At 42.8% G+C, this 27861-nt stretch overlaps 2 protein-coding genes across 4 annotated transcripts in view; one reads left to right on the top strand and one right to left on the bottom strand.

Annotated features, from left to right (window-relative positions):
• Positions 1 to 8097, top strand: part of ankrd6b (ankyrin repeat domain 6b) — a 219020-nt gene extending 210923 nt beyond the window's left edge. For all 3 annotated transcript variants that reach the window (XM_078542411.1, XM_078542408.1, XM_078542410.1), the window contains 2 exons: positions 1533 to 1860; positions 3581 to 8097. In XM_078542411.1, coding sequence (XP_078398537.1) covers positions 1533 to 1860; positions 3581 to 4149 — 897 coding nt within the window. In that variant the 3' untranslated portion in view covers positions 4150 to 8097. The remainder of the gene's footprint in view (positions 1 to 1532; positions 1861 to 3580) is intronic.
• A 5029-nt stretch (positions 8098 to 13126) lies between these two features.
• Positions 13127 to 22827, bottom strand: lyrm2 (LYR motif containing 2). The gene is made up of 3 exons (XM_078542407.1): positions 22598 to 22827; positions 20178 to 20318; positions 13127 to 13219 (listed from the first exon to the last, which is right to left on the bottom strand). The coding sequence occupies exons 1-3, from the start codon at positions 22640 to 22642 to the stop codon at positions 13142 to 13144; spliced, it is 264 nt and encodes an 87-aa protein (XP_078398533.1). The 5' UTR covers positions 22643 to 22827; the 3' UTR covers positions 13127 to 13141.
• Positions 22828 to 27861: the final 5034 nt, after the last annotated feature.

The following is a 27861-nucleotide window of genomic DNA, read 5'->3' as shown; positions in this document are numbered from 1 at the left end:
TGTGGTTTGGACTTTCATCAACCAAATGTTTTATTGGTCATGAAAATTTCGCAAGGAACTAAATGGTCAAAAAGTAAACTTCAGCAGGAATCTAGCAGAGTGCGAAAACAAGTGACCTGTTGCATAAGAAATACAAATAGAATTCTAGTGGTTTAGGTAGAAGGCAGAGAAAACAATAGTACCTTGAATCCTGGACGAGATCGCTGGTGGCCAAGGCCATCATGTTCTCCTTGCTTTGGCCAGGCACTAGTATTGACATACCAACATGCTGATAAGGGTCAGAGAGTAGAAAAGCCAGGTGCATCAGGATTCGTGACACACTGACCTGGTTCAGGGGCACAGATGTGTGCAAGATATCTTTTGTAACTGGCCTACTAAAATAATAGGAAGCTGATGGTTAAGTTAAAGGCAAGTTAAAGGAAACACACATAAAGGCATGAAACCGATATTTACCCGTAATGATGGCAGTCAGCCCAGTTTTATTACTTAAATTACTATATGTAATCGGTAGAAAGGAATTAAAGCACAAAACAAGAATATGTAAATAAATATATATGTACAATCTAACCACTTTGTCATATTAAATCGAGAGTTTTGAAGTTTGTGTTTTTTGTGAGGGTGTTTGCTATAGGAGACAGAGTTCCTTGTGTCCCTCTTTTCTAGACCACTGCCTCCCTCAATAGATCTTCTATTGAGGGAACAGAGTGGTCTTTAAACTCTGCTGGAAGAGTACATCCTGGCTGGTTTTGTTCCCCTTTTGCAAAGTCTTATTCTGTGTGCTTCACTCGTTTTTCCTCCTGGTCTGCCTCCATTATAATGATTTATTTGAGAATGCTCATGTTTACCTTGTCTTATTCATTTTATCACTTTGGATACTGTTGTCAAATCCTCCTATCTTCCTGGTTTGAGAGAAAACAGCCCTAATTGTTGCAGTCTTTCCTTTTCCAGATAAATCTGTGGATTTTGTATCCCCCTAAAACTGCACACAGTATTCTAGCTTTAACCTGTCATGTTGGACAGTCAAGATGTCCTCCCTGCTTTTGAATAAACATTAAAATCCCATTTGTTTTGCAAATGTCTTTTAAAAAAATCTGTCCACTGGCTTGTGAATTGCACACAAAGATTACTTGCAACTCCACCACATTAACAAAGTTTCCATTTAGGAGATATTGTCATTCATATTCTTGTTTTGTGCTTTAATTCCTTTCTTCCGATTTACATATAGTAATTTAAGTAATAAAACTCGGCTGACTGCCATCCTTACGGGTAAATATTGGTTTCATGCCTTTGAAAAGTTGGGGGTAGAGAATTCTTGTGCGGGTTTTCCACTTGCCGACCATAACTTTGGCAGAAAAACTGAGGAAATGCCGGAGGAAGGCATTCATTTTCAGTTAATCTAAACATTGAAAGCAACAGTTATTCAGTTTGTTACTTAATTTTTGAGATGTAACTTTTTTTCTTGAATTGAACAAACGGGTCCTAAATTTCGTTTAACTATACAGTCTGATTAATCATTCCCATCTTCTTTGTAGTCTTCAATGGTGGATGATATGAAATCCTGGTGTATGTCCAAGCTCCAAAATCTTGAGCTCAAGCTGTCAGGAGAACTGCAATCTAAACCTGCAACCCCTGCTGGTGAGAACGTGCCAGAAACTCAGAGCAACGATACCATCCAAAGCACCAGGGACCACAGAACTGTCCAGACATATCCTGCTATGCGGCAAGCTGGAGAACAACCACAACAGCCCTGCATCAATCTACACTCTGGTTTGTCAGAAGAATCGGGAAGCGCCAAAGTCCAGTGCTCAGATGAGGTGTCAGGCAGACAATACTTTGTCATTCAACAGGATATTCCACCAGGTACAGAGTTGCACCCTGAAATACAGCATGTAAGGAGCAGCTAAAACAAATCTTCATCCTTTATTGATAATATGAGAATTTTAAGTAAAATCGAGGGAAGGGTATTAAAAATGATTAAAAGCATCAATCATACAGAGGGCACAAGTATCATTTGGCACAAGTTATCACATTCCCTCTCACCGTGAGTTTTACTCGTCTGAGAACACTGCCTCCACTAAGTAAAGTAACAATTAATCATCCGTGTTAAAATGTTCCCTTGTCTTCTAAAATTCCTAAACCACTCAGTGAACAAAAGAAAAATGGTAAAGTTGTGATACCGATGCTGACATCGGTTGATTCTTTTACACTATCTGGTAGGTTCTTAAAATCATTTGAGTGAATTTTTCAAATGGTTAAGTGGGAGTTGGGCCACCGTAAATGTTAACAAACCATTGAAACATTAAGATGTCCTGACCTTTTATGATTTAATCATAAAGGCAGCTAGACTATACCTGATGCAACTAAACCTCAATGGATGAAGCTGGAGGAGTGAACAGTTGCCTGAGTGTGTCATTTTTGGAATTGTTCTTTGAACGGTGGGGGAAGGGAGCAAATAGCAGGAACCATAGTTACAAAAACCTGTCCAGGAATTCCAGCAGCGCCTTGGCTGGAAATACAGTGGGTCAATTTTCTGCCGAGCACTATGATCCTGTCGAATACTCATCCAAAATCTTGGGGCCAGGGCCATTTCCATAATTTGATATTGTGCCTATGTCCATAGTGTTTCAGCCCACCCAGTGCAGCAGGTGGAATATTGGAGCAGGACTTTGCAGTTGTGGCATGATTGAAGGTTTGGCTTTCACAATAGGAGGCCCTGAACCCCAGGTCAATTCATTCCTTTGAATGGGTCCCACATGCAGCACACAACAGCAAGTACACCTGCTTCCTCCAGGCCTATGTACTGCTGACCATTTATGAACTGTTTCTGTCAGAATTTCAATGGGAGCCTGGAACTGCAACTCCCCCACCCCCTTGCCTCAACACATCCCCCAAATTAACGTCTGGATGAAGGCAGTGCAGCCAGAAAAAGGTCTTCCCCTCTCGTCCCTAGCTGTTTCCAAAAGGGTGAAAAGCCATTGGCAGCAGCTTCCGCCCCAAACTCTGCCCCCTCCTGCTGTCACTATGCCTGACTCCCATCCTACAAAGCATCAGATATCTTATTTTTAAGCATTTCATGTAATTCATGCTTCACGTCAAAACTATTGGAGCCTTTTGTATTGAATTGAAAGGGAGGTCCATTTTGGAGAAATAGGGAAGGACAAACTGGACTTTTATATTATATAAAGGGAATTCATTGCTTTTCTTGGTGTAAGCTTCACATTTCCCCTCTGGTGCAGAAAGGCATTGTAGGGTCCAAGAAACTGTAATTACTTCTTAGCATAGGACTACCTGTGATTTAGGAAGACACGGCGAGATTATGATAGAAATTATCTCGCAAACAAGGAAAAACACGTACTTCATCACAACATTGGTGAACTGATTAAATAGTAGCCAAAATAATCAGAAAATGTGTTTATTTGTCACCTTCACATATTAATGAAATTGCTTATAACTGTAATATTTCATCAGTTTATTTAGGGCTGAAAATGCAGCCATAAAAGAGATGTCCTTTTTCAGATCAGAAAAGAATAGCTAATGAATGAAATCATGCTTGTCACTTATTATATTTTTGTTCCCACAGGAGCAGCACAACCGGAACTGACTGTTCCCAATTCTTCCCCAACCACTGCCCAAGCAACTTCTCTTCCAGCTGTTAGACCAAAGGAAAGGGTTGTTTGCTCTGCTCCCCCTGCTAAAACACCCCACGAGTTGCCACCTTTGGAACAGCCTTTGCCCAAATTTGGACATGTAAAATTTCAGACTTCAAGTGAAACTTCAGTTGTAAAGACCGATCAAGCAGTGAGTGTTCATGCATTTCGAGGATACAATCAAAACAAAAGCACCCAGACTAAAAAATCTCTCAGTGGAAGGCACAGGCAACAACAGAGCAGCGCGTTGCTTTCTGCTGCACATTGCATGGACCAACCCAGCACACAAATCAAAGATAGCTCGCCTGTGCTCGAAATCACACAATATTTTTTTGAGGCAGTTTCCACACACATGGAGAAGTGGTACGAGAGGAAGATCGAGGAGGCAAGATGTCAATCTGATCAGAAGGCCCATCAGGATAAAGCTGCTTTGCTGGATCAGATTAAAAGTTTAGAAGAAGAACTACAGAAACTTAGGACTAAAACGCAGAAGGATAGCTAGCAGCCACCAATTAACATAACAAGTGTGTGGGCATTCACCTCACAAGAGACTAGCATTTCAAAAATTGTATCATTTTGAGTTTGTCAGTCTCTTGAAGCCACAGCTATAACAGAGTTTTTGATTTCACTTTTGGCTACCCTATTTTTAGGGCCTCCTTGTAATCTATTAAAAAATAGGTTATGCTTTCTGTATGTTAAAACCAAACACAATTAATTCACTGATAGACCTTGTGGCTCTGTACAGTACACATTAGTAAACTGTTACTCGTGGAAAGTGTTGCAAACATATGTATTCTAAACACTTTGGTATTAAACCAAGATGGGAATCCCCCACCAGGAATTTCATTGGGAGGTGGGGCTGGGGGGATGCTAGTGTTCAAGACAAGTGATAACATTATATCTGTGCTGTTTTCTAGCCTTTACATCAGATTTGGCCTCAGTCATGCATATGTCCATGTACAACAGAGGCCCCAGGATTAATAGGTAGCTGCACGATGCAGATGTGAAGATTTAAAGGGCAAAAGAGTTAAAATAACTTTTTCAAAGATGCCTTGTAAGTGGATTTGGACTGTTACATCCATTTTCTTGGCTCAATTAGTTTCAAAGGTTTTTGGCTTTAAGTTCTGTTACTAGCTTACTGTGTTTTACTCCTGGAAATGGGATTCCCACAATATTTATGTTTTCCGAAGAAAGTAAGGATGCCAAGCGGGTGAGGTGGTACCAGAGGAAGGCTGTGGACGTTGCCACTATTGCTACTAGAGAGACATGGGCTTAACTGGAATTGGTGTAAGAAGACTGTTTTTTTTGTACGATACCAGTAATAAGCATTTTAATGAGAGTGTCTCAAAATGTGGTAGGTTTCCTACAGCATTGCTTGTAGTCTCCAGATTGTGAAATGGTATGTAAGTGGGAGCGTTTACAAGCAGGAATCTGTCAGCCACAGTATCAGGAAGCAGGGCACTCAGGGTAGGTCTCAACGTGAGTGGAGCTACAACATTCTGGCAGGGAGGGAGCAGAGACCGGACAGAATGGATGAAATGCTTGAGGGGAGCTATTCTGGCAGCCAAAAAGTTAGTGCAGAAATGGAATGTAGCAAAAGTTAGAACCATTCAATAACCAACAAGAAAAAATGTGCAAGATCATGATCATGTGCTATATAACCATTCTGAAAAACTTAAGTACTGAATGTTCTTGCCAGATTTGAAAGATGTCTATATTTCACCATTTAACAATTGCATGAATGAACTTTTCTAAATTTGTAGCCCTGATTATTATCAAGTGCAGACTATCTTCAAAGTTTACTTTTTTCACAACTGGTACTAAAATCTAGTTTTTAAAGGATTGATGATTCCGTCAACCACCTTTAAGATGATCCCTAAAGGTGGTTGGCAGAATCAAGTGGTAGCTAATGTAGCAAGTGAAACTAAAACAACTATACAAGTTGAAAATATTTTTTGATAACACTAACCATCAAAATGATGACAATAACCTGCTCAGTAACCAGAAGGTGTTGGGCACTTATTATCTTACATGTGACTGGTTGACTAATGGAGAATTTGGACCTTGTCATTGATATTGGAGCTATGCAAATTACATCCCGAAGGTGCTAGTTTTAATTTAAATCGGTTACATAATGAGCAACTGGTAGACTGAGATAAAAAGAACTTGATTTTATAGGATCTCATCTTTTTAACATAAGCTTTTCTAAATATCGAACACCTTTGTTAGAAGTTCACTACTGACCTCCCAAAAAACTACAAAATGCTGGTTAGAAAATTGAAATGCTGTAAATTTGTACCACAGTATTGATTCTGAAAATGTCTGGTTTAGTTTGTACATTTTAAAAATATATTAATTTCTAGATATAATTTTGCTCACGATATAGTGTACATGGTGTACCTTACCATGACATGAATGTAGGTCCTAATAAATTACATGTTCACTGGACTGTAAGAATACTTCATTTTAAAATCATGCTTTCTCTTTATAGCCATGTAGTGTAGGGATTTCTGCACAATTTGCAACAGCATGTTTGAAATGACAACTCAGGCACTAAAATCATTGTGTGAAACATCTATTATATTTAAAGATTATTGAGTAAATTATCATCTAGAGTTCATGGGGTGAAACTCAACCTCATTGTGCTCATTTTTGGGGTTTAGGGCCACAATCTTTCATGTTTTGCATATACAAAATAGGGACCCCAACGTGAAGCCCGGGTCAAAATTGGTCATTAACCATCATATGTGGAGCTTGCTCCTCATATGTTCCGGGTCATTAGTGGCCTAACCAGGCACCACTTGAATTCATCCTACAAACAGGTAAGACGACTTCACTGTTTCATTTCTGTGGGACCAGAAGGAGCTGAATTGCTTCTCCAAGTTCCATGAGAAATACTCCAAGCGACTGATGACTCGTGGTCCCCCTTACTGTGCTCTTGGACCTATGGACCAGTTTCGTGTTGGAGCCAGATAAAATTCTTAAGGCTTTCACTGGTGAGCGGCACCTGATTGCCAATCAGGGTTCTCCCGGTTCATACAGATGATGATAACAGATGATGCATTGACATTCAATTACATTACCATCACTGAATCCCCCACTATCAACATCCTGGGGGTTACTATTGACCAGAAACTGAACTGGACCAGCCATTTAAATACTGGGAGTTCTGCTGAGAGTAACTCACCTCCTGACTCCCTAAAGCCTGTACACCATCTGCAAGACACAAGTCAGGAGTGTTTGGAATACTCTCCACTCGCCTGGATCGTGCAGCTCCAACATTCGAGAAGCTCAACACCATCCAGGATAAAGTAGCCCACTTGATTGGCGTCCCATACGCTACCTTAAACATTCACTCCTTCCATCACAACGCATCGTGGCAGCAGAGTCTACCATCTACAAGATGTGCTGCAGTAACTCACCAAGGTTCCTTCGACAGCACCTTCCAAACCCACAGCCACTACTATCTAGAAGGACGAGGGCAGCAGTTACATGGGAACACCACCACCTGGAAGTTCCCCTCCAAGCCACACACCATCCTGAGTTGGAAATATATCCCCATTCCTTCACTGTCACTGGGTCAAAATCCTGGAACTCCCTCCCTAAAAGCACTGTGGGTGTACCTACACCACATAAATTGCAGCAGTTCAAGAAGGCAGCTCACCACCACCTTCTCCAGGGCGATTAGGGATGGACAATAAATGTTGGCCTATCCAGCGATACCCGCATCACATGAACACATTTTTTAAAAAAAATGCTTACTGCAGTTGTTCTGTCAATTTCGCTCCAGAAACCAACACCACTTGAATTTGTCCCTATTCAACCTGTATTACAAGATAGGCACTTGGATCTACAGCTGCGCAAATCTCCCACTCAACATAATAAACATGAGAGCAATTTACCCCTTCATTGTAGAATAAGCAGGTGCTGGATACAACCAACTGATGCAATATTGTGACAAGTGATTATATTTTAAGTACATCAGAAAAGCCTATTGAGTTGCCAAAGCACAGTTTGTCCCATAAGTAGCATGTATTACCTGTTAGTTCAGTTACTTATATTGGTGAAACTTGTTTTAATAAACTTCTGTATGTAATTTCCATATACTCAGAGTCAGAAAATCCCTTCCCAATTTCTTTTTTTAAAAAGTATTTTCTTAAACCTAATAAGATTATCTGGCTGTGTTTGCATGCAATTGTTCTACATTCAGTGCTATTTAAACCGGTTTATGTACAGCATGTTCCCTCAAGCAACCTCAAATGTGATCTTGTGTACTCCATGACTTTTCTAAAAATGTAATTGTGCTTTTTTATTTAAAAGAAGCCCTATGAGTTCCAGCTTGTACAGAATAGATGAATTGGGCTGGATATACAGCTAAAGACTGTTATGAACTTCTGCTGTGAAATTGGACCCTGTGCAGGGTAGCAAATAAATCAATGTTTGTTTAAAATTCTCATTTTAATGTTACATTGACTCATGGATGGATTACTACAACAACTTGCATTTATGTAAACAACAGCCTGCTGTTCTCCAGACCTTGAACATGGTAAAACATCCCAAGGCTGGTAATTCTATCCTTCTGTCCACCCCCAATTTTTATCTCGATACCGCTGGCAGCCATTCCCTCAGTTGTCTTGACCATAAGTTCTGGAACTCCCTCTCAGCCCCTCTACCTCTTTCTCTCTTCCTTCTTCATAAGCTCTAATATTTACTTATGTGGCTCAGTGTTATATTTTGTTTGATAATGCTCCTGTGAGGGAAGGTGCTAAGAAACAGCAGGGATTATTATTTTTCAAAATCTCTCAGTCCTCGATTGAGCATAACATTGCAGTTAAGGACATCCAGCTTGTTCTGTCCTGATGTTGTTGTAATGTAGAAGACCCATATATCTGAAGTGTATTCTCTCTGATTCTGACAAGCTAAAAATTTAATGAGAGAATATAAGTGCATCCTATTTCAGTTACATCAGTTACAATAGAAGGCATTTTCAAAAGCACACTTCTGAAGTACTGTGATAATTGCTGTGTAATATATCTGAATTTACATTAATCTGACTTGCCTAATAAGCCTGTGGTTTTCATCATTTAACTGTTGCATATTTATCTTCACATAATACAAGTTCACATCACAAAATTAAGGACACTTCGCTGGTAGTGTGTGTTGGCTCTTAGCTGGAGCAGTTGAAAACTAATCCCACAACTAAACTCTCTACATTCGTAACTTCCTGTAATTCAAATATCTATTCAATTTTTCCTTAATATATACAATATTCTGTCTCAAATGTTCAAACAACCCACGATGTAAAGACATTTTTCATAATTTTTAATTTTAAATTGATGAACTTTTTCCACTGACTCCCCAGCTAGAGGAAATATTATCTCCCTATTCACTCCCTAAACTTCCATAATTTAAAAAAACACTCTAATAAATCTCTTGTCAGCCTTCACTCCTCCAGTAGAAATAGTTCCAATGTCTCCAGTCTCTCCTTATATCTATAGATTCTCATCCCTGGCATTATCCTGATGAATACACTGTTCTGTAAGGCTTTAATACCCTTTCTAAAAGGGGTGCCCAGAACTGCATACTAATTGTGGGTTAACCAATGCTTTATTTTTTACTTTTAGAGAGCCTGCACTTTATCTGCCTGGACTTTCATTTTCAGGTCTCCTAGGTCTTGTTTATCCTTAACATGAAGTGTATATTCCCATTTTGTTGTTTCTTTTCAACTTTAATGTATTACATCACTCTTGTCCACTTTAAACTATATCTGCCACCTGTCTGCCCAATTCTACTAATCTTCCTTGAATTGTTTTTTTCTGGTTCTCCTCAGTTTACCTACTTCTACATTCAGTAAATTTTGAGAACTAATGCCCAAGTCAAAAATCATCTCATTTCACCAAGAACAAAAATGGAGCTGAGATTGAACCCTGGGACTTAGGACATCCACCCCTTCTCAACCTCAAAGCAACAGTACATTAATGTTTCCAACTTGCAGTTACCATGTTCATGAAGAGGCAATGGTAACAGATGCCAAATAAGGACAAGAGCAAGAGAGCAATCCTGAAAATCACTGCAGGTAACATAAAATAGGTCCATGTTGGAACTAGTAAGCAAGTTACATTTTCACCATATATTACAACACTTTTTGCAATCATTTACCAGTATGTTTTCCTCCCTTGCAGTTCAGAGATCTGTATTTTGAAATAGTCAAGCCTAAGTAAATATAAAAGGTTACTCCCTTTTATAATCTATAGTTTTTGCATGAGTAACTGCACCCATTTATAACAGAACAGAGCTTGTACAATTCTAATACAAGCAGAGAGTAAGCTATGGAAAATTAAATTCCAGTGTGCTTTATCACATTTACGTCTCAAAAGCATCACATTTTAGATGCTGCAAACCATGAACTACATACATTTGTCCAAACACAGATGCTAATCTTCAGCCAATTTGATTCACTCCACGTGATATCAAGAAATGGCTGAAGGCACTGGATACTGCAAAGGCTATGGGCCCTGACAATATTCCAGCAATGGTACTGAAGACTTAGGCTCCAGAATTAGCCACACCCCTAGCCAAGCTGTTCCAGTACAGCTACAACACTGGCATCTACCGGCAATGTGGAAAATTGCCCAGGTAGGTCCTATCCACAAAAAGCAGGACAAATCCAACCCGACCAATTACCACCCCATCAGTCTACTCTTGATCATCAAAGTGATGGCAGGTTGAAGGTTGATAAATCCCCTGGATCTGATGAGCTACATCCCAGAGTGTTGAAGGAGGTGACTACAGAGATAGTGGATGCATTGGTGTTTATCTTTCAATGTTCTATCGATTCTAGAAAGGTTCCTGCAGACTGGAAAGTGGCAAATGTAACCCCACTAATTAAGAAGGGAGTGAGAGAGAAACAGAGATCTACAGACCTGTTAGTTTGACGTCAATAGTAGGAAAAAGGTTAGAATGTATTATAAAGGATGTGATAGGCACCTGGAAAATAACGATATAATTGGGCAGAGTCAACATGGATTTATGAAAGGAAAATCATGTTTGACAAAGCTATTAAAGTTATCTTCCACAGAACTGTTACAATGGGCCGAATGGCCACCTCCTGCGCTTTATCTGCAACAGCTCTCCAAATCAGCATTATGACTTAGTGCCATCCTTCTGCCTTTTCCCCATTCCTTGAATATTGTTTCTATTCAAATAATCATCTAATGCCCTCTTGGACACCTCGATTGAACCTGCCTTCACCACAATTCCAGGCAGTGCATTCCAGACTCGAACCACTCGTGTGAAAAAGTTTTTTTATCACATCACATTTGCTTCTTCTGCAAAGCACTCTAAATCTGTGCCCTCTTGTTCTTGATCTTTTTACGAGCTGGAACAGTTTCTCCCTATCTCTCAATCCAGCCCTCTCAAGATTTTGAACACCTCTATCAAATCTCCTCTTAGCCTTCTCCTCTCCAGGGACAACAGCCCCAACCTCTCCAATCTATTTTCATAATTGAAGTTTCTCATCCCTAGAACCATTCTTGTACATCTCTTCTGCACTCTCTCCAATGTGTTCACATCTTTCCTATAGTGTGGCACCCAGAACTATACACATTATTCCAGCTGAGGTCTAACTAGTGTCTTATATAAATTCGGCATAATCTATCAATCTATGCCCCTATTAATAAAGCCCAGGATACTATATGCTTTATTAACTGCTCTTGCCACCTTCAATGATCTATGCACATATGCACCCAAGGTCCCTCTGCTCCTGCATTCCCTTAAGAATTGGTGCCCTTATTTTATATTGTCTGTTCATGTTCTTCCTACCAAAATGCATCACCTCACACTTCTCTGCATTGAACTTCACCTGCCACTTATCTGCCCACTCCACCAACTTGTCTGTCATTTTGAAGTTCTCTACTATCCTCTTCACAGTTCACAATACTTCCAAATTTCATATCATCTGCAAACTTTGAAATTGTCCCTTGCAGACCAAGATCTAGATCATTAATAAATATCAAGAAAAGCAAGGGTCCCAATACTGACTCCTGGGGAACTCCACTACAAACCTTCCTTAGCCTGAAAAATATCCATTGACCATTACTTTGTTTCCTATAACTCAGCCAATTTTGTATCCAGGTTGCTACTGTCCCTTTTATTCCATGAGCTTTTCTCACAAGTCTGCTTTGTGACATTATATCAAATGTCTTTTGAAAGTCTATGGGGAAAATTGTCCCCCTGTTGGGGAGGGAAGTGCAGGAGCGGGCACGGGCAGGCATGCCTCCGTTCGGTGCCCATGATCGGGGGTGCGCCATTTTACATGGGCGGGCCAATTAAGTCACATGAGTTGGGACATGTCCATCACTTTTACTGAAACCACACAGGAGGTTAGTAAACAAAATTAAAGCACGTGGGACTGGGGGTAATGGTATGGATTGAGAATTGGTTAACAGGCAGAAAACAGGGATTAGGAATAAATGGGTCATTGTCAGGATGGTAGGCTATTACTGGTGGGGTACCGCAAAGATGTGTTGGGGCCACAGCTGTTCATAATCTATATAAACGATTTGGATTTGAGTACCAAATGTAATATTTCCAAATTTGCTGATGACACAAAGCTAGTTGGGAATGTGAGTTGTGAGGAGGATGCGAGGCTTCAAGGGGATTTGGACAGGCTAAGTGAATGGGCAAGAACATGGCAGATGGAATATAATGCAAATAAGTGTGAAGTTATCCACTTAGGTAGAAAAAAACAGAAAGGCAGAGTATTTCTTAAATGGTGAGGTGTTGGGAAGTGTTGATGTCCAAAAGGACCTGGGTTTCCTTGTTCATGAGTCACTAGCATGCAGGTGCAGCAAACAATTAGGAAGGCAAATGGTATACTGGCCTTTATTGCAAGAGGAGTTGAGTACAGGAGTAAAGATGTCTTGCTGCCATTGCATAGAACCTTGGTAGACTGCACCTGGAGTACTGTGTACAGTTTTGGTCCCCTTATCTAAGGAAGGATATATTTGCCATGGAGGGGGTGCAACAGAGGTTCACCAGACTTATTCCTGGGATGGCAGGATTCTCTTATGAAGAGATATTGTGGAAACTGGGCCTCTAGTCTCTGGAGTTTCAAAGGATGAGAAGTGATCTCATTGTCACACCCTATAAGAATTTTGTAAGTTTCAGAGCAGATGTGAAGATGTTTCCCATGGCTGGTGAGTCTGGAACCAGAGGGCACAGTCTCAGAATAAGGGACAGGCCATTTAGGACTGAGATGAGGATAATGACATCTAGGGATATGGGAATAGCGTGGGCAAGTGGCGTTGAGGTAGACGATCAGCCATGATCTAAATGAATGATGAAGCAGGTCCAATGGGCCGAATGGCTTACTCCTGCTCCTATGTCCCGATAACCTTTCTTCAAGGCCAAAAACACAAGGTGCAAACAGGTCTCAGCAAAACCATGTGTGTTCTGGGAAACTTTAGCCAAAATCAATGCATTGTTGATTTATTTTATTTTGTTAATCGAAGCATTTTTTCTAGCTCCTTAAGTTGCAGGTTTCCATGAGTGAGCATCATTCGCACTGTATCCTGTATGGTAATAAATAACAAAGATTTAGTACATGACCTGGCTAGATTTATAGGAATTGTACCCTATTTAATTATTGTATAGAGAGCTTTTAAAATATCATTACACGTACCTAGAATTCCCTTTCATGCCCCCCCACCAAAACATTCTGTTTAATTGGCAGCCAATTTGTGAATAGGAAGGTCCCATAAACAATGAGACAAAAGACCAATTAATCTATCTTGGTGATCGCAAAGAATAAACATTGGACCAGACATTGGGAATTGGAGAAATAGCACAATGGTCTTTAATGTCCACATGAATAGGTAGAACTTGGCTTACTGAAAGTTGGCAACTTTTGACAATGCAGCATTCCCCTCTGTACTACACTGAAGTGTCAGACTATATTCATGTCAAAAGCAAAATACTGCAGATCCTGGAAATCTAAAATAAACACCGAAAATGCTGGAACCGCTCAGCGGGGCTGGCAGCGTCTGTGGAGAGAGAAACAGGGTTATGGGGCTAGATTTCCCCATTGGAGGCGGGAATCAGGAGTCGGGATTAATCTGACTCCCGAGTTCTGCCACCATCTTGGGAGTCCTGTCAGGAAGGATCTGCAGAGGAACAGGCTGTGACTGGTCTGCTCAAGGCGGAGACAGGGGAGGGCCCACGCCTAAGTGGCCAGGTTAAAAGGCCCATTTCCATTCCCAGAAACATCGGGCCGGTTCTTCAAATGGCATCAGTGGCTCAACCACAAAGTTAAACCTACAGATCGGTGTAAAACACCCCCCAACCCCTCATGTCCCCACCCCTCTTCTGTCAACCACTTGAATCGGCACTTGAAAAACCATTAGCCTCTGGAGAGCTTCATAAATCTCTCAAAGCCATTAAAATCACATTTCCCAGGACAGCGTAATAAACAGAGTAAGCAATCCAAACCAGGTAGGTGTGAATTAGAAGGGCTTCCAAATTGCGACCGTGAAAATTCTGGAAGTTCTAAAACGTGCACTTCTAAAATGCCATGTCAGCTTTTGAGCAGGAGTGTGTCGAGTTCACAGCCTGCCCCCTTTCCCGCACCAGTAAAAATGGCCAGCGCCAGAAACAGAGGCGGGGTTCCCGAATTCATCGGTCAGCGCCCAATTTTTCCTCAACCTGTCTCTCTGCGACTTCATTTCGGGACTGCAAAATCCAGCCCAACATTTCAGGTCTGTGACCTTTCATCAGAACTGAGGGAAGTCAGAAATGAGCAAGTGATAGGTGTAGGGGAAAGAGTGGAAAGAACAAAAGGGAAGGTCTGTGATAGGGTGGAGGGCAGGGAAGATTAAATGACAAAAGGTTTCATTGTAAAAAGCCAAGGGGAGTAGGGATTCCTCAGTTGATTCACTATAAGTCCACTGACTCCCACAGCTGCCTTGACTACACTTCCTCACACTCGGTCTGTCTCTGTAAGGACACTACTCCATTCTCCCATTTTCTCCATCTCTGTCGCACCTGTTCAGATTATGCAACCTTCCATACTATCGCATTCGATATGTCATCTTTATTCAACCGAGCAATCCTGCCCAAACTGGCGGATGAGACCCTCAACTATATTCTTAATATTTCACACACTTCTGCTCTCACCTGTTCCCCTCGCTCTCCGAACCATTCCTGTTCCCCTCACCTTTGAACCCACCACCCTCCGTATCAACAAATCATCCTTGGCCATTTCTGCCACCTCCAGCGTGTTGCCTTCACCAACCACAAGTTCCCCTCTTCTCTCCTTTCAGCATTCTGAAGGGGCCATTACTTCTGCAGCATCCTATCCAGTACTCTGTCACCTCAACCTTCTCTCCCCTTTCCTACGACACCTATCCATGCAAGTGCAGGAGATGTAACACCTGCTCTTTTACCTCCTCCCTTCTCACCAACTAAGGCCCAAAACACTCCTTCCAAGTGAAACAGTGATTTACCTAGTACTTTCAATTTAATATACTGTATTTGCTGTTCAGAACATGGTTTCCCCTACACCAGGGAGGCCAAACGCAGACTGGGTGACTGCTTTGTGGAACATATCTGTTCAGTCCACAAGAATGATAATGAGCTTCCTGTTGACTGCCATCAATTCTCCACCATGTTCTCACTCTGACCTTTCTATCCTTGACCTGCTACAGTGCTCCAATGATACTCTTTTGGCTGAGCACTTTGTAGCCTTAAGGACTGAACACTGAGTTCAACAATTTTACATCATAGCCTCAGCCCCCATTTTGTTTCATGTTTTTTGCTGGTTTAGTTTCTTCTCGCTTCTTTTCAAATCCATTTATTTTGCACTTGGGCGGCTGCTATCCTGCCATTCACACCTCATCTAGACACATTTATTGTTCTTGTCCCATTACCACTCCCTTTGGCTTTTCACAATGAAACCTTCTGTCATTTAATCTCTCCTGCCATCCATCCTATCAGGGACCTTCCCTTTTGTTCTTTCTTCACTCTCCTACTTTCACTTGCCCAAAACCTATTACATATCTAACTTTTATCAGTGCTGTTAACTTAGTTTCTCTGTCCATAGATGCTGCCAGACCTGTCGAGTGTTTCCAGTATTTTCTGCTTTTATTTCAGATTTCCAGCATCTGCAGTACTTAGCTTTTGCATACAAACTGGTCCAATTCACAAATGAGACCAAATTTGGACGGGTAGAAGCAGATCAACAACTACAAAATGGATTGACTAAATGCAGAACAGCGGCAGATGAACTTTAATAGGCTTGAGGTGTCTAGCTAGTTACTTGGCCCTGATTGAGCATAGCATGAGGTCCATTATAGGTTAATTGATCTTTTTGAAAGACTGCATAGCAGCTTCTTGTCTGTTCTCCTAGGGAAGAGGGAAGATTACCTCAAGGTTTAACACTAAAGGACTGGTATGTCTCTTTAGTATTCTAAGACTATTGTTCAGTTGATTTACTGATGTTTCATGCAAAGTGTGATTTATAAAACTTAAACTGATGAAACAAATGATTTGCCATTCGAATGTCCTCTCCCCTCCCCCTCTCACATACAATTGTGCTTTGCTGTATTTCCAAAACAACAAAATGTTATGTTCTAACACCTTTTCAATAGTCCCCGGGCTTAACCAGTATTCTGTGGTAAAGTGCATTGTGATTTCCAGCTAATGTTGGACACTGACTAAATAACCTACACCTTCACAAAGTGCATTAACACTGAGGGTGGGGTGCCAGTGGGAGGTAAGTGTGCCATGCACTGAGGTCACAATTTCTGTCACTGCAACCATTCCACTGTTGACTGTTATTGAATTCAGCGTCCAACATGGCAGCCATCCATCTGCTGCCCTTGTCCTTCTAGATGGTAGTGCTTCCTTGCTTTGGAAGGTCATACAGTGTGAGTGGCAAATGTGATGGAGACAGCATCTGGGCAAGGGGGTCAGCCCTGGCTGCTTGGAGTGAGTGTATGACGGCTCCAGGGTTACGAATCAGATGAGCCCTGCAATGTTTCACTCAGGTGGGGACGAGAAGGCTGCAATGGCAATCCAGGTACAGGGTGGGCTAATCAATGTTCCTCTCTCCTTTCAGGAGAAGACTGCACACAATAATGCAGAACGGATGCGGACTGGCAGAGGGCAGGCCCACCTACTCATACTCGTCAGATATAAGCAGGAGGCTCTCGAGCTGGAGAGGCGCCATGCGCCCCGGTCTACTGGCAGCAGTGAGGGTGGGGTGCCAGTGGGAGGTAAATGTGCCATGCACTGAGGTCACAATTTCTGTCATTGCAACCATTCCACTGTTGACTGTTATTGAATTCAGCGTCCAACATGGAATCCCCATTGATTATGGAAGGAGGAGTGTATCCTGATCCGGGTGCCAGGCATGCACATTAATAGTGTTACGACTTCAACTTCCTTTCAGCCTCACCGGAGCACGCCCGGGCTGAGGAGGCAGGGGGCCCACCACTGACACCTGAGGGTCCTGAAGAGATATACGCACCAGCGTCACACCATCTCAGCCAGGCAGGCACCAGCACAGATACCAGCACCTCAGTGAGGATAAGATTGTCAGCTAGTGACCGGGGCACAGTGGTGAGGGCACTTCACACTCGCTTGAGGTACAGGTAGAGACAGAGAGTGCCCATGGCACCGGCAGTCGGAGGACTGCTGGGGACCAGGAACATGCTCAGTCAGTAGCTGATGATGTGCCTCTGGAGTCATCCCTGAGGCAGCAGACGCTGGAAGTCCAGCAGGGTCTGCGGGAGGATCTGGCAGAGATACAGGAGGGAATGTGTGCCATGGTCTCCATGATGGAGAAGTCTATGCGGAGCATCAGCAAAGCATTGACCCTCATGGCCGAGCGCAATGCTTCCTCCATGGAGGGGGTGGCGACTCCCATGGAAAGGCTCCTCCAGGAGAACAATCAGGGCTTCCTGGGGATGCACTAGGACCTGCAAGCCCTCACAGCGACATTGACCTCAGCTGGTCAGTGTCAGTGTGGGAGATGGATTGGGCAGCCAGTATCCCAGCTGAGTGCCCGTCCATCAATGGTGAGCAAGGAAGTCCGAAGCGACCTCACGTTAGCGCACAAGCTGCCTATCGTCTCTGCGGGCTCCTTTCAGGGCGCTCCGGATAAGGGCAGCAGCCCCTCCGCCCCTCTGCCAGTGATCGTGGGATTCGATGAGGCTCCGGCGACTGAGGAGATGCCAGCCATGCCACTGGCCACTCCATCCCAGACGGGGCCATCACAGGCTCCACAGGCCAGAGGACGCCCGCCAAGGTAATCAAGGTCAACAGGACAGCAGAGTAAGTAGGCTGTCTCCAATGCCAGTGCCAGCGAGGGGTGGAGCACCTAGATGTAGCACCTGAAAATGTAAGCATAAGGCACCTCAGGCACACCACGAGCTTATCACTGGCGGTTTTCTGTTGCCCCCGTATCGGTTGCTTATTAGTCGGTATGCAGCTCAACACCTCTGAATGAACTTTCATTTCTGTTTTGTTGTATGAAATCATTAAATGTTTAAGTTCTGAACAAGGCTCAGGATGCTTCATTATTTCTGCAGGTGTACCGGAACCCATGATGTTACAAGTGATTTGTTTATCATTGAGCTTTATTGACAAGGCACATAAGTTAATGTTCCTAGCCAGGCAGATGTTGCTTTCAGGTTTCGAATATGGAGCCTGCAGCCCTGGCATGTGTTGGGGGTCCATCTGTGGTGGGTTAGCTGAAGGATCGTTGGATCAAAGCCTCCCGGGTGTCCCTGCCTCCCTGGAGGTTGCCCGGATCAGCGTCTATCCCCTCAGCGTTCTCCTGAGCGCGCTCGTCCTCGGACTCACTACTGGACTCATTGTCTGCAGCCAGAGCATCTGCATCATCATCTTCTTCCTCCACTGCGTCACCCCTTTCCAGCGCCAGATTGTGGAGAGCGCAGCATTCAACCACCATCAGTGACCCACGATCTGGGGGGTATTGCAATGCGCCCCCTGAACGGTCCAAGCATCAGAGGTGCATTTTGAGAAGATCGATGGCTCTCTCCACCACAGCCCTTGTGGAGGTATTGCTACTATTATACCGCTGCTCAGCTTCTGTTCTTGGATGGCGGAGAGGCATCATAAGCCACCTTTTGAGGGGATAGCCCTCGTCACCCAGCAGTCATCCATCCAGCCGAGCTGGAGCACTGAAGAGCCCCGGCACCTGGAAGTGTCTGAGGATGTAGGCGTCATGGGAGCCTGGGTACCTTGCACAGACTTGCAGAACCTGCATCCTGTGGTCACACACTATCTGCACGTTCATGGAGTGGAATCCCTTCCTGTTGACAAAGGCACCCGGCTCACCCGCTGGTGCCTTGATAGCCACATATGTGCAGTCGATTGCACCCTGGACACGGGGGAACCCAGCAATCGCTGGAAAGCCTCTGGCTCACTCTGTCTGGCTGGCATCATCCGAGCGGTAGTGAATGAATGTCAATGCACGCCTGAACACAACGTCTGCCACCTGTTTGACACAAGTGTGGACAGCTGACTGGGAGACTCCACAAAGATCACCCACTGACCCCTGGAAAGAGCTAGAGGCATAGAAGTTGAGGGCAGACGTGACCTTCAATGTCACTGGCATGGGGTGTCCACCCACACAGTTGGAGCTGATATCAGGGCTGATCATCTGACAGATGGAGGTCACTGTCTCCCTTGAGAGACGGACCCTCCTTCGGCACTGCATCTCAGACATATTGAGGTAGCTGCTTCGCCGCCTGTAAACCCTGGCAGCAGGAGAGTGGCGTCTTCTGCGGCCCCTTTCGCCTTACACTTTCCATTGGCCCTGCGCCTGTCCTCCCAAAGGTGGCTCCCCTGGAGGATGAATATGGACTCCTGGCTTCCCCCACCCCCTTTCTGGCCCTTTCTTCCTCTTCAGAGGTGGTGTCTCCAGCGGACAGCACAACTCCCATTCCCAGAGTAAGGGAAGGCTGCCTGAAACCTGCAACGCCCCAAGAATTATGTTTGCTCCAGAGTCCTGACCTGAAGACTGCTAATCCTGTAAAAGTTGCTCTGAAGAAGTTTGAAGTTCTCCTGTTCACACAAGCAAGTAGCAGTAAGTTTCTAAAGTAAATGACTAACAAATAGCATTCGCGAGCCCACACAACCCTTTTATCCTGCCCGTGGGTGAGGTTTTTAAAAATGTGGCCTACCCGCCCACCCACTGCGCCTGTGCGACGCACTGAAAATTGCACGGGCTCTGAAAAATCGCAATGTATTAATGGCTCAAGGGCCTTAAGTGGCCCGTTAATTAATGGCGGGCGTGCATCGGAGCTCATAGCATGCCCATCGAAATATCACGATGGTGCGCAGTGACGCATGCCTGACGTCATCGCGCATCATTTTATGCATCAGTGTGTTGGGCCCGCCCCCGCACGCCGACATCAAAATTCTGCCCAAGGAAACAGATCACGTTCTTTCCAAGTTACGTACACACAATGGCAACCAAAGCTTGTTCATTTAGCAGTGACTTACATCATCTGTAGCATTTTTATTCTGTTTGAATTCTTGTCTTGCCCAGTTTTTAAGATACTGTTTGTCTCCTTCATTTGGAATCTGATAAATGGCTTTTAAAATCTGCCTGTATAAACTAAGGACCTTCTGTCGATGCATGAACTGCAAAATAGATAATTCACATAATCAGACACCAACATTTGCAATGCTGGGCTAAAACAAAATAACATACTTATTTCAAAGAAAGCGTAATGTTCATCCTTCTGCAAAGATCTCTGAGACACATTTTTCCACTTTTTGCATCTATGTTAAGGACACAACATGGATTATGTTGCTCTGCTCTATCCCACTATAAGATTCAAATGTAACCTCAGAACAGCAACTTCACTGCATTGGTGAAATCACAGGCCAATGCAACTATGATTATAGACTAACCAGCATGATTTTAAGATAAGCTTCAAAATTAAAAAGAGGCCATTTGTCCCATTAAATCAAAGAATGTTTACAGTACAGAAAGAAGCCATTCAGCCTGCCATGTCCGCTCAAGGGCAACTCATCCAGTTCCACACCCCCACCTTTCCCAGGTTGTCCTGCAAACTTTTTCTCTTCAGGGAACGATCCAATTCTTCTGTGAAAGACTCGAGTAAACCTGTGTCCACCACACTCCCAGGCAGCACATTCCAGATCTTAACCACTCGCCGCATAAAAAAAGTTTTTCCTTGTGTCGCCATTGCTTCTTTTGCCAATCACTTTAACGTCCTCTGGTTCTCAATTCTTTCGCCAAGCAGAACAGTTTCTCCCTATCTACTCTGTCCAGACCCATGATTTTTGAATACCTCTATCAAATCTCCTCTTAATCCGCTCTTCTCTGAGGAGAATAACCCCAGCTTCCCAAATCTATCCATGTATGGTGGTTCTCTGAAAAAGCTATCCACTAAGTCTCATTCATCATGCCTTTCTAGTTGTAACCTGCAAAAGCTTATCCACTCTCAAAGTTAGGCCAGTTACCTGGTTTATGTCCTCCTGAACAGAGGTATTATGTTGACAAATCTCCAGTCAGATGATCCAACTTTCATATTTAAGGATTTTTAAAAGTTTGCAATAAAAGCCTCTGCTATTTCTTTCCTAACTTCCCATTGCATTCTAGATGACATGCAATTAGGGCTCAGTGCCTTTTACAATGTTTTTCATGAATACTTCCTTATCTATAACTATCCTAACTAATTGCTCCACTTCATCCTCTTGTGCCCTTTCATTCCCACTACCTCACACTTGTGTGAAAACTGAGGTGAAGTACTAGTTTATTTTCTCTGCCATTCCTGTACATCATAGATCGGTAGGAACTGGATTGTGATTGCTCACTTAATCCTCATGGGGAAAGGAGAGACTTTCATTCAATCAGTCTACGCTAAATTGAAATCAAGGTATTAGAGATTAAAGGATCTTATTCTCTTTACCACCTCGTCTCCATTCTAACCTTCTTGCTTATTATCTTAAAAGCATTCACTTTAGTAGCTATAAGACTCAAAAAAAAGTGCCACGGAGGTATAAATTAAAAACCTGCATTTTTTCCCCCATTAACCAAGCATTCCTTTGTTCTTGTACACTCCTAAAAGACCAGAAGGATGGGATTAGGAGTTTGGAATAAAAACATAGGAATTGCTCAATGAAAAAATGGTCAAAGTCTTGGCACTTTACCAACCTGGTAGCTGCATGGCAACAATGAGAATGGAATTGTTGATTTATTGTAACCATCAATTAGACTACAACAGACCCACACATAAGGTGAAGGAAATCCCCAGTGGTGAAGAGCCTAAGGAACAATAGTTTCATAGGATGTGAAGTGTATTTTCCTAATCCAAAGCTGCTTCAGGGATACAGGTTATGTAGTGTAGCACAAATTGGTAAACTCCATCTGAATTAATTTACTACTTCACAAAGTGCAAAAAATATACGTGTAAAAGGCAGAATACTAAATGACCTACAGTCAAAACATAAACCTGTCTGTTCTCTCCACAGATTCCAATTGTCTTATTGAATGTTACCAGCATTGTTCTGCTGGCTTTTAACTTTTGTTGAGACAACAAGAATAAAAAAAGACGAATTGTCAGGCTCCAGACGTGTGAACTGTACAAATACCAACAAAAGAAGCAAAAATAGAAGCCCTGCAGGTTCAGCAAGGATTAAACAGAAACAGAAAACGCTGGGAACTCTCAGCAAACAGGTCGGTGTTTCTGAGGAAGGAGGCTGCAGCCTCTTGTGTTCTCCCGGGCGGATCTGAGCGCACGCTCCCATTGTGATGTAATCAGTTAGAACTCTGGGTGAACGGCCGCGCGGCTCGACCTCCGGTTCGGCCTGCTCACCACCCCACCCACCTACCTACCTACCCAACCAACCAACCAACCTCAACCTGCGGCCTCCGACCCGTCTCCAGTTCTCACCTGTTTAAAGCTCAGGACACCTGCAGGGAACCGGCTCGTTGCCATCGTCCTCCACAGTTCCTGTCGCACAGTGATGTGCTCATAGGCAGAGACATGGTCCTCCCTCCAGTGGCAGGTCTGGTTGAATGTTCCCAAAGCGAAATGCTCACAAAAATGTAGGCATCTGTACAGAGAGAAACAGAGGTAACCGTTTGAAAAAGGGTCATTAGGACTCGAAACGTTAACTCTGTATCTCCCTCCACAGATACTATCAGACCTGCTGTGTTTTTCCAGCAATTTCTGTTTTTGTTTCAGATTCCCAGCATCTGCAGTACTTTGTTTTTATACTATTTTGTTTTAACCTTTTTTAGGCATTTCGTCATTCAATCTGTTTGCCATTCATCTCATAAAACATAATGGCAGCATTTTTGCACTGCTCAGAACCAGAAAATGGGTGGTGGCAGGGGTAGGCACTGTGTCGTTGAACTACTACCATCATTTGTTCTTAAACTTATTAGTGTTTTTCTTATTCACATGATGTGGATTGCACTGGCTGGGCCAGCATTTATTGCACATCCCTAATTGCCCCTGAGAAGGTGGTGGTGAGCTGCCTTCTTGAACCGCTGCATTCCGTGTGGTGTAGGTACATCCGCAGTGCTATAAGGGAGGGAGTTCCAGGATTTTGACCCAGCGACAATGAAGGAACAGCAATATATTTCCAAGTCGGGATGGTGTGTGACTTGGAGGGGAACTTGCAGGTGATGGTGTTCCCATGTGTCGCCCCCACCCTTGTCCTTCTAGATGGTGGCGGTCGTGTGTTGGAGACTTAGTGGGTTCCTGCAGTGCATCTTGTAGCTGGTACACATCACTGCCACTGCTTGTCAGTGGTGGAGGAAGTGAATGTTTGTGAGGTGCCAATAAAGCAGCCGCTTGTCCTGGATGGTGTCAAACTTCTTGAGTGTTGTGGGAGCTGCACACATCCAGGCAAGTGGAGAGTATTCCATCACACTCCTGACTCGTGCTTTGTAGATGGTGGACAGGCTTTGGGCAGTCAGGAAGTGAGTTAGTTGTCGCAGGATTCCTAACCTCTGACCTGCTCTTGCAGCCACAGTATTTATATGGCTAGTCCAAGTTCAGTTTCTGGTCAATGGTAACCTCCAGGTGGTTGATAGTGGAGGATTCAGTGATGGTAATGCCATTGAATGTCAAAGGCCTATAGTTAGATTTTCCGTCGTTTGAGATGGTCATTTGCCTGGCATTTGTGTAGCACAAATGTTACTTGCCACTTCAGCCCAAGCCTGGGTATCACAGAATCGCTCAGGCGCAGGAGGAGGCCATTCAGCTCATTGTATCTGCACAAGCTCTCCAATTAAGCATTGTGACTTAGTGCTATTCTCCTGCCTATTCCCCATACCCTTGCATGTTGTTTTTATTCAAATAATCGATCATTGCCCTCTTGAACACCTCGATTGAACCTGCCTCCATCCACCACACTTCCAGGCAATGGATTCCAGACTCAAACCACTCGTGTGAAAAAAATGTTATCATCACATTTGCTTCTTTTGCAAATCACTTTAAATCTGTGCCCTCTTGTTCCCAATCCTTTTACAAGTGGGAACAATTTCTCCTTATCTACTCTATCCAGCCCCCTCATGATTTTGAACACCTCTATCAAGTCTCCTCATAGCTTTCTCCTCTCTAAGAAGAACAGTCCCAACCTGTCCAATCTATGTTCCTAACTGAAGTTTCTCATCACTGGAACCATTCTTGTGAACCTCTTTTACACTCTCTCCAATGTATTTACGCCCTTCCTATAGTGCGACACCCAAAACTGTACACAATACTCCAGCTGAGGTGTAACTAGTGTCTTATATAAAGTCAGCATAATCTCCTTGCTCCTGTACTCTATGCTCCTATTAATATAGCCCAGGATACTGTATGCTTTATTAACTGTTCTCTCCATCTGTCCTGCCACCTTCAATGATTTATGCACATAGACACCCAGGTCCCTCTGCTCCTGCACCTACTTAAGAATTATACCCCTTATTTTATATTGTCTGTCCACGTTCTTCCTACGAAAATGCATCCACTCTCACTTCCCAGCATTGAACTTCATCTGCCACCTATCTGCCCACTCCACTAACTTGTCTATGTCCTTTTGAAGTTCTACACTGTCCTCCTCACATCTTACAATGCTTCCAAGTTTGGTATCATCAGCAAACTTTGAAATTGTCCCTTGCACACCTAGGTCTAGATCATTAATATATATCAGGAAAAGCAAGAGTCCCAATACTGACCCCTGGGGAACTCCACTACAAACCTTTTTCCAGCCTGAAAAATATCCATAAACCATTACTCGGTGTTTCTTATAACTCAGCCAATTTTGTATCCACGTTGCTACTGTCCCTTTTATTCCATGGATATTATCCAGGTCTGGATAAGAGAGACCTTTATTGCTTTTTGTTGCACAGCTAATTAGAGGTGTTGGTCATTCAGCCAATAGGTGCAAAGTAGAAAAATAAAATCTGGGGGAAAGACTTGGACAACATTCAGTCATTTTTCTAACAACAGCAAATGCCCTGCTGAGTTTTTCCAGCATTTTCTGTCTTTGTGGCAAAGTGACAATGTTTTTACTGACCTCGATGATAGCTGCCCACGAGATCTAGTGATCTCTCTGCCATGAATTTCACTTCTGACTGTAAATTAATTCTGACGCCAGCTTTAGGTGATTCCGGCATCCAACAACAGTAATGTTATCAAGCAGGCTAAGCATGCAGTCAGACTTTTTTTTTGAAGGGTTTTACAGAATAACTATTAGCATAAAAAGTGAGAATTCATGTCAAATCAGTGATTTCTAATTGATTTCCATTTGCAAGGACTTCAACAGTGAAACATGTGGAGGAGCATATTTAATTTGTGTAATGACTACAAAGGCTGACGGTTTTGCTGTCAACTGCAAAATCCAGGTTGATATCTCAATTATACAAAGCGAAAGAGTATCGTTGACCATGTAGTAATCTATTTGGAGGAAAAAAAGCTCGGATCAGTCGAGAGAGAGTATGGATTGTGAAACATACATTTATACTCTGAACTTATTTAAAATATATATGGTACACTTATAGCAGCAGGATTGATGTTCACATGATTTATCCACTATAAGCAGTGAATGGTAAAACCAAATTGCGCAGAATAAAAAAAAAACATCGCTCTAGAACCAGGCCCAAAGATCATGGCAAAATCAGACAATGCCGTCTGCAATCAAGGGCAATGAAAATGCTGTGAAAGATGAACCTAAAGACACTGATTATCCATGTTAAATTCAAACAATATTTACATTGACAATTAAAGGAGAAAACCTGGAGATCCAGAGACCAGAAGGTAAAAGGGCTACATGATATTGTTCAGTGAAGATGGTAGTACAATCTTGGTCAAGGCCAGTAACCTTCTCAAAAAACTCAAATCCCAGTTATTTACTGAAGGAACGAAGTCACAAGATTCCACAGTTTAAAACAAAATAAGTTTTACTATACAAAATTCAAACAATGCAAACAATCAATACTATCTTGGGTCCACCTATACACTAAAACCCAAAATTAACATAAGTAAACCATGAACTAACAGGAAAATTGCTGTCAACTATAAACTACAAATTACACTCTAACTGGCAGATACAACTAAGACAGATCTTATGAATTGACTTGGCAGTCCACTCAGCATTTATATCATTAATCTAAGGCACAAACTCCTTCAATAGTCCTTTGTTATGCAAATAGTCTTCCTCACAAAGTAGTTCAGCTCCTCTGCTAGGATGTAGCCTGATTCCCTGACAGTAGCGTACAACCAGCCCGAATCCCACAGGCATGGTCTTCACCGAAAATGGCATACGTCTGCAGAACCTCCTCAATTCTGTCTATGACAGTCTGGATGGTGTAGATCTACCAATGTTATCTTCAACTAACAAAAACAGCTGCAGCAACTGTATATTTGCCTATTGTCAGCTTCTGATCAGGCCTCTGTCTTCTTCAGCCTGCCTGTACTGCACCACTGAGATCATCATCTGAGCTCTGTTGGCTGTTCAATCCTTTTATATGGTTTCAGCCCATTTCAGTCTCCCCAGTTTTGATTTCCAATCTTGGTTTCAATCTTAGTTTCCTTAGAAATTGAAAAGGTCAGTTTCCTTTCTCGGTTTCCCTTTCCAATTAGAATCTGTCTCAAAAAATATAAGCTTTGAAACCACAGGTTCAATCACAATGAAGACAATAAATCCAGGGGATGTTGATCCTTCAGTAGGCTGATTGAAAAAAGAAATGGTTCAGATAACAGAGGCTCCACTCAAGAAAAGGCAGACCTCCTGTTCAATAGATCTGGGAGATTGGAAAATTCTCCATACGGTGAGTAATTCTCATCAATGCTGATTTAAATGGTCACCTCTTTTGCCAACTGGTCATTCTGAATCTAAGGTGAACTGAAAATAATGCCTGTGCTGCTCCCAGAAGTGAAACTGACATTAACAGTAATACCAGCAACTGATTATAAACTCAGTTCCCAATCCTGGTTGTCCAATGCATAATTTGTTAATGAGCCAAAGAAAAATATTCCAATGAAGTTTGGCCTGGCAAGAAGCCAACTCTATTACTGCTCATTTGATCACTTGATTTTAATACAGTCTAGGCTTTGAGGATTTGCTTCCTTTTAATTCTGTTAAATATCCCAGGACATCCATGAGCATACATTATACTAAATCTTAACGAAATGCTAATTAGACCTTATCCTATTCAATTCTGTGTACCAGACTTTGGGAAGGATGCCAAAACCTTGGAGAGGGTGCAGAGGTGTACTAGAATGATACCAAGGGTGAGGGATTTGTTGTGGGGAGGGACTTGAAAAGGTGGGATTATTTTCCTTAGAACAGAGAAGGTTAAGAGGAAATTTTAAGAGGTATTCATAATTATGAAGGATTATGACCAGTAAATAAGAAACAACCATTTCCAGCGGGAAGAAGGCCAGTAATCAGAGAACTCACTAATGACAAAAGAATCAGCAGGGAGGTGAGAAATGCATATATATTTAGTGCAGCACATGAGAATGCATTCCAAATCTTGACAAAAGTTGGTGGAAGCAGCTTCAATAATGTTTAAAAAGGAATTGGGTATATACTTGAAAAGGGAAATAAATTTGCAAGGTTATGGGGCAGGAATGGGGTTAATTGGTTAGATTTAAAAGAGCTAGCACAGGTGCAATGGGCTGAATGGCCACTGTGCTGTACAATTCCAAATGATTTATGA

This window comes from Cetorhinus maximus, chromosome 5 (genome assembly GCF_964194155.1).
Source record: "Cetorhinus maximus chromosome 5, sCetMax3.hap1.1, whole genome shotgun sequence".
Classification (NCBI taxonomy): domain Eukaryota; kingdom Metazoa; phylum Chordata; class Chondrichthyes; order Lamniformes; family Cetorhinidae; genus Cetorhinus; species Cetorhinus maximus.
This window is presented reverse-complemented; position numbering and strand designations above follow the sequence as displayed.

What these genes read in the sequence shown, in the direction of transcription:
- lyrm2 (XM_078542407.1), bottom strand. Translation starts at nt 22,642, where the DNA reads ATGGCAACGAGCCGGTTCCCTGCAGGTGTCCTGAGCTTTAAACAG. An exon ending in GTGTCCTGAGCTTTAAACAG is followed by an intron (nt 20,319 to 22,597) that starts GTGAGAACTGGA and finishes TCTATTTTGCAG; the next exon opens with TTCATGCATCGACAGAAGGT. An exon ending in ATAAAAATGCTACAGATGAT is followed by an intron (nt 13,220 to 20,177) that starts GTAAGTCACTGC and finishes ATTACCATACAG; the next exon opens with GATACAGTGCGAATGATGCT.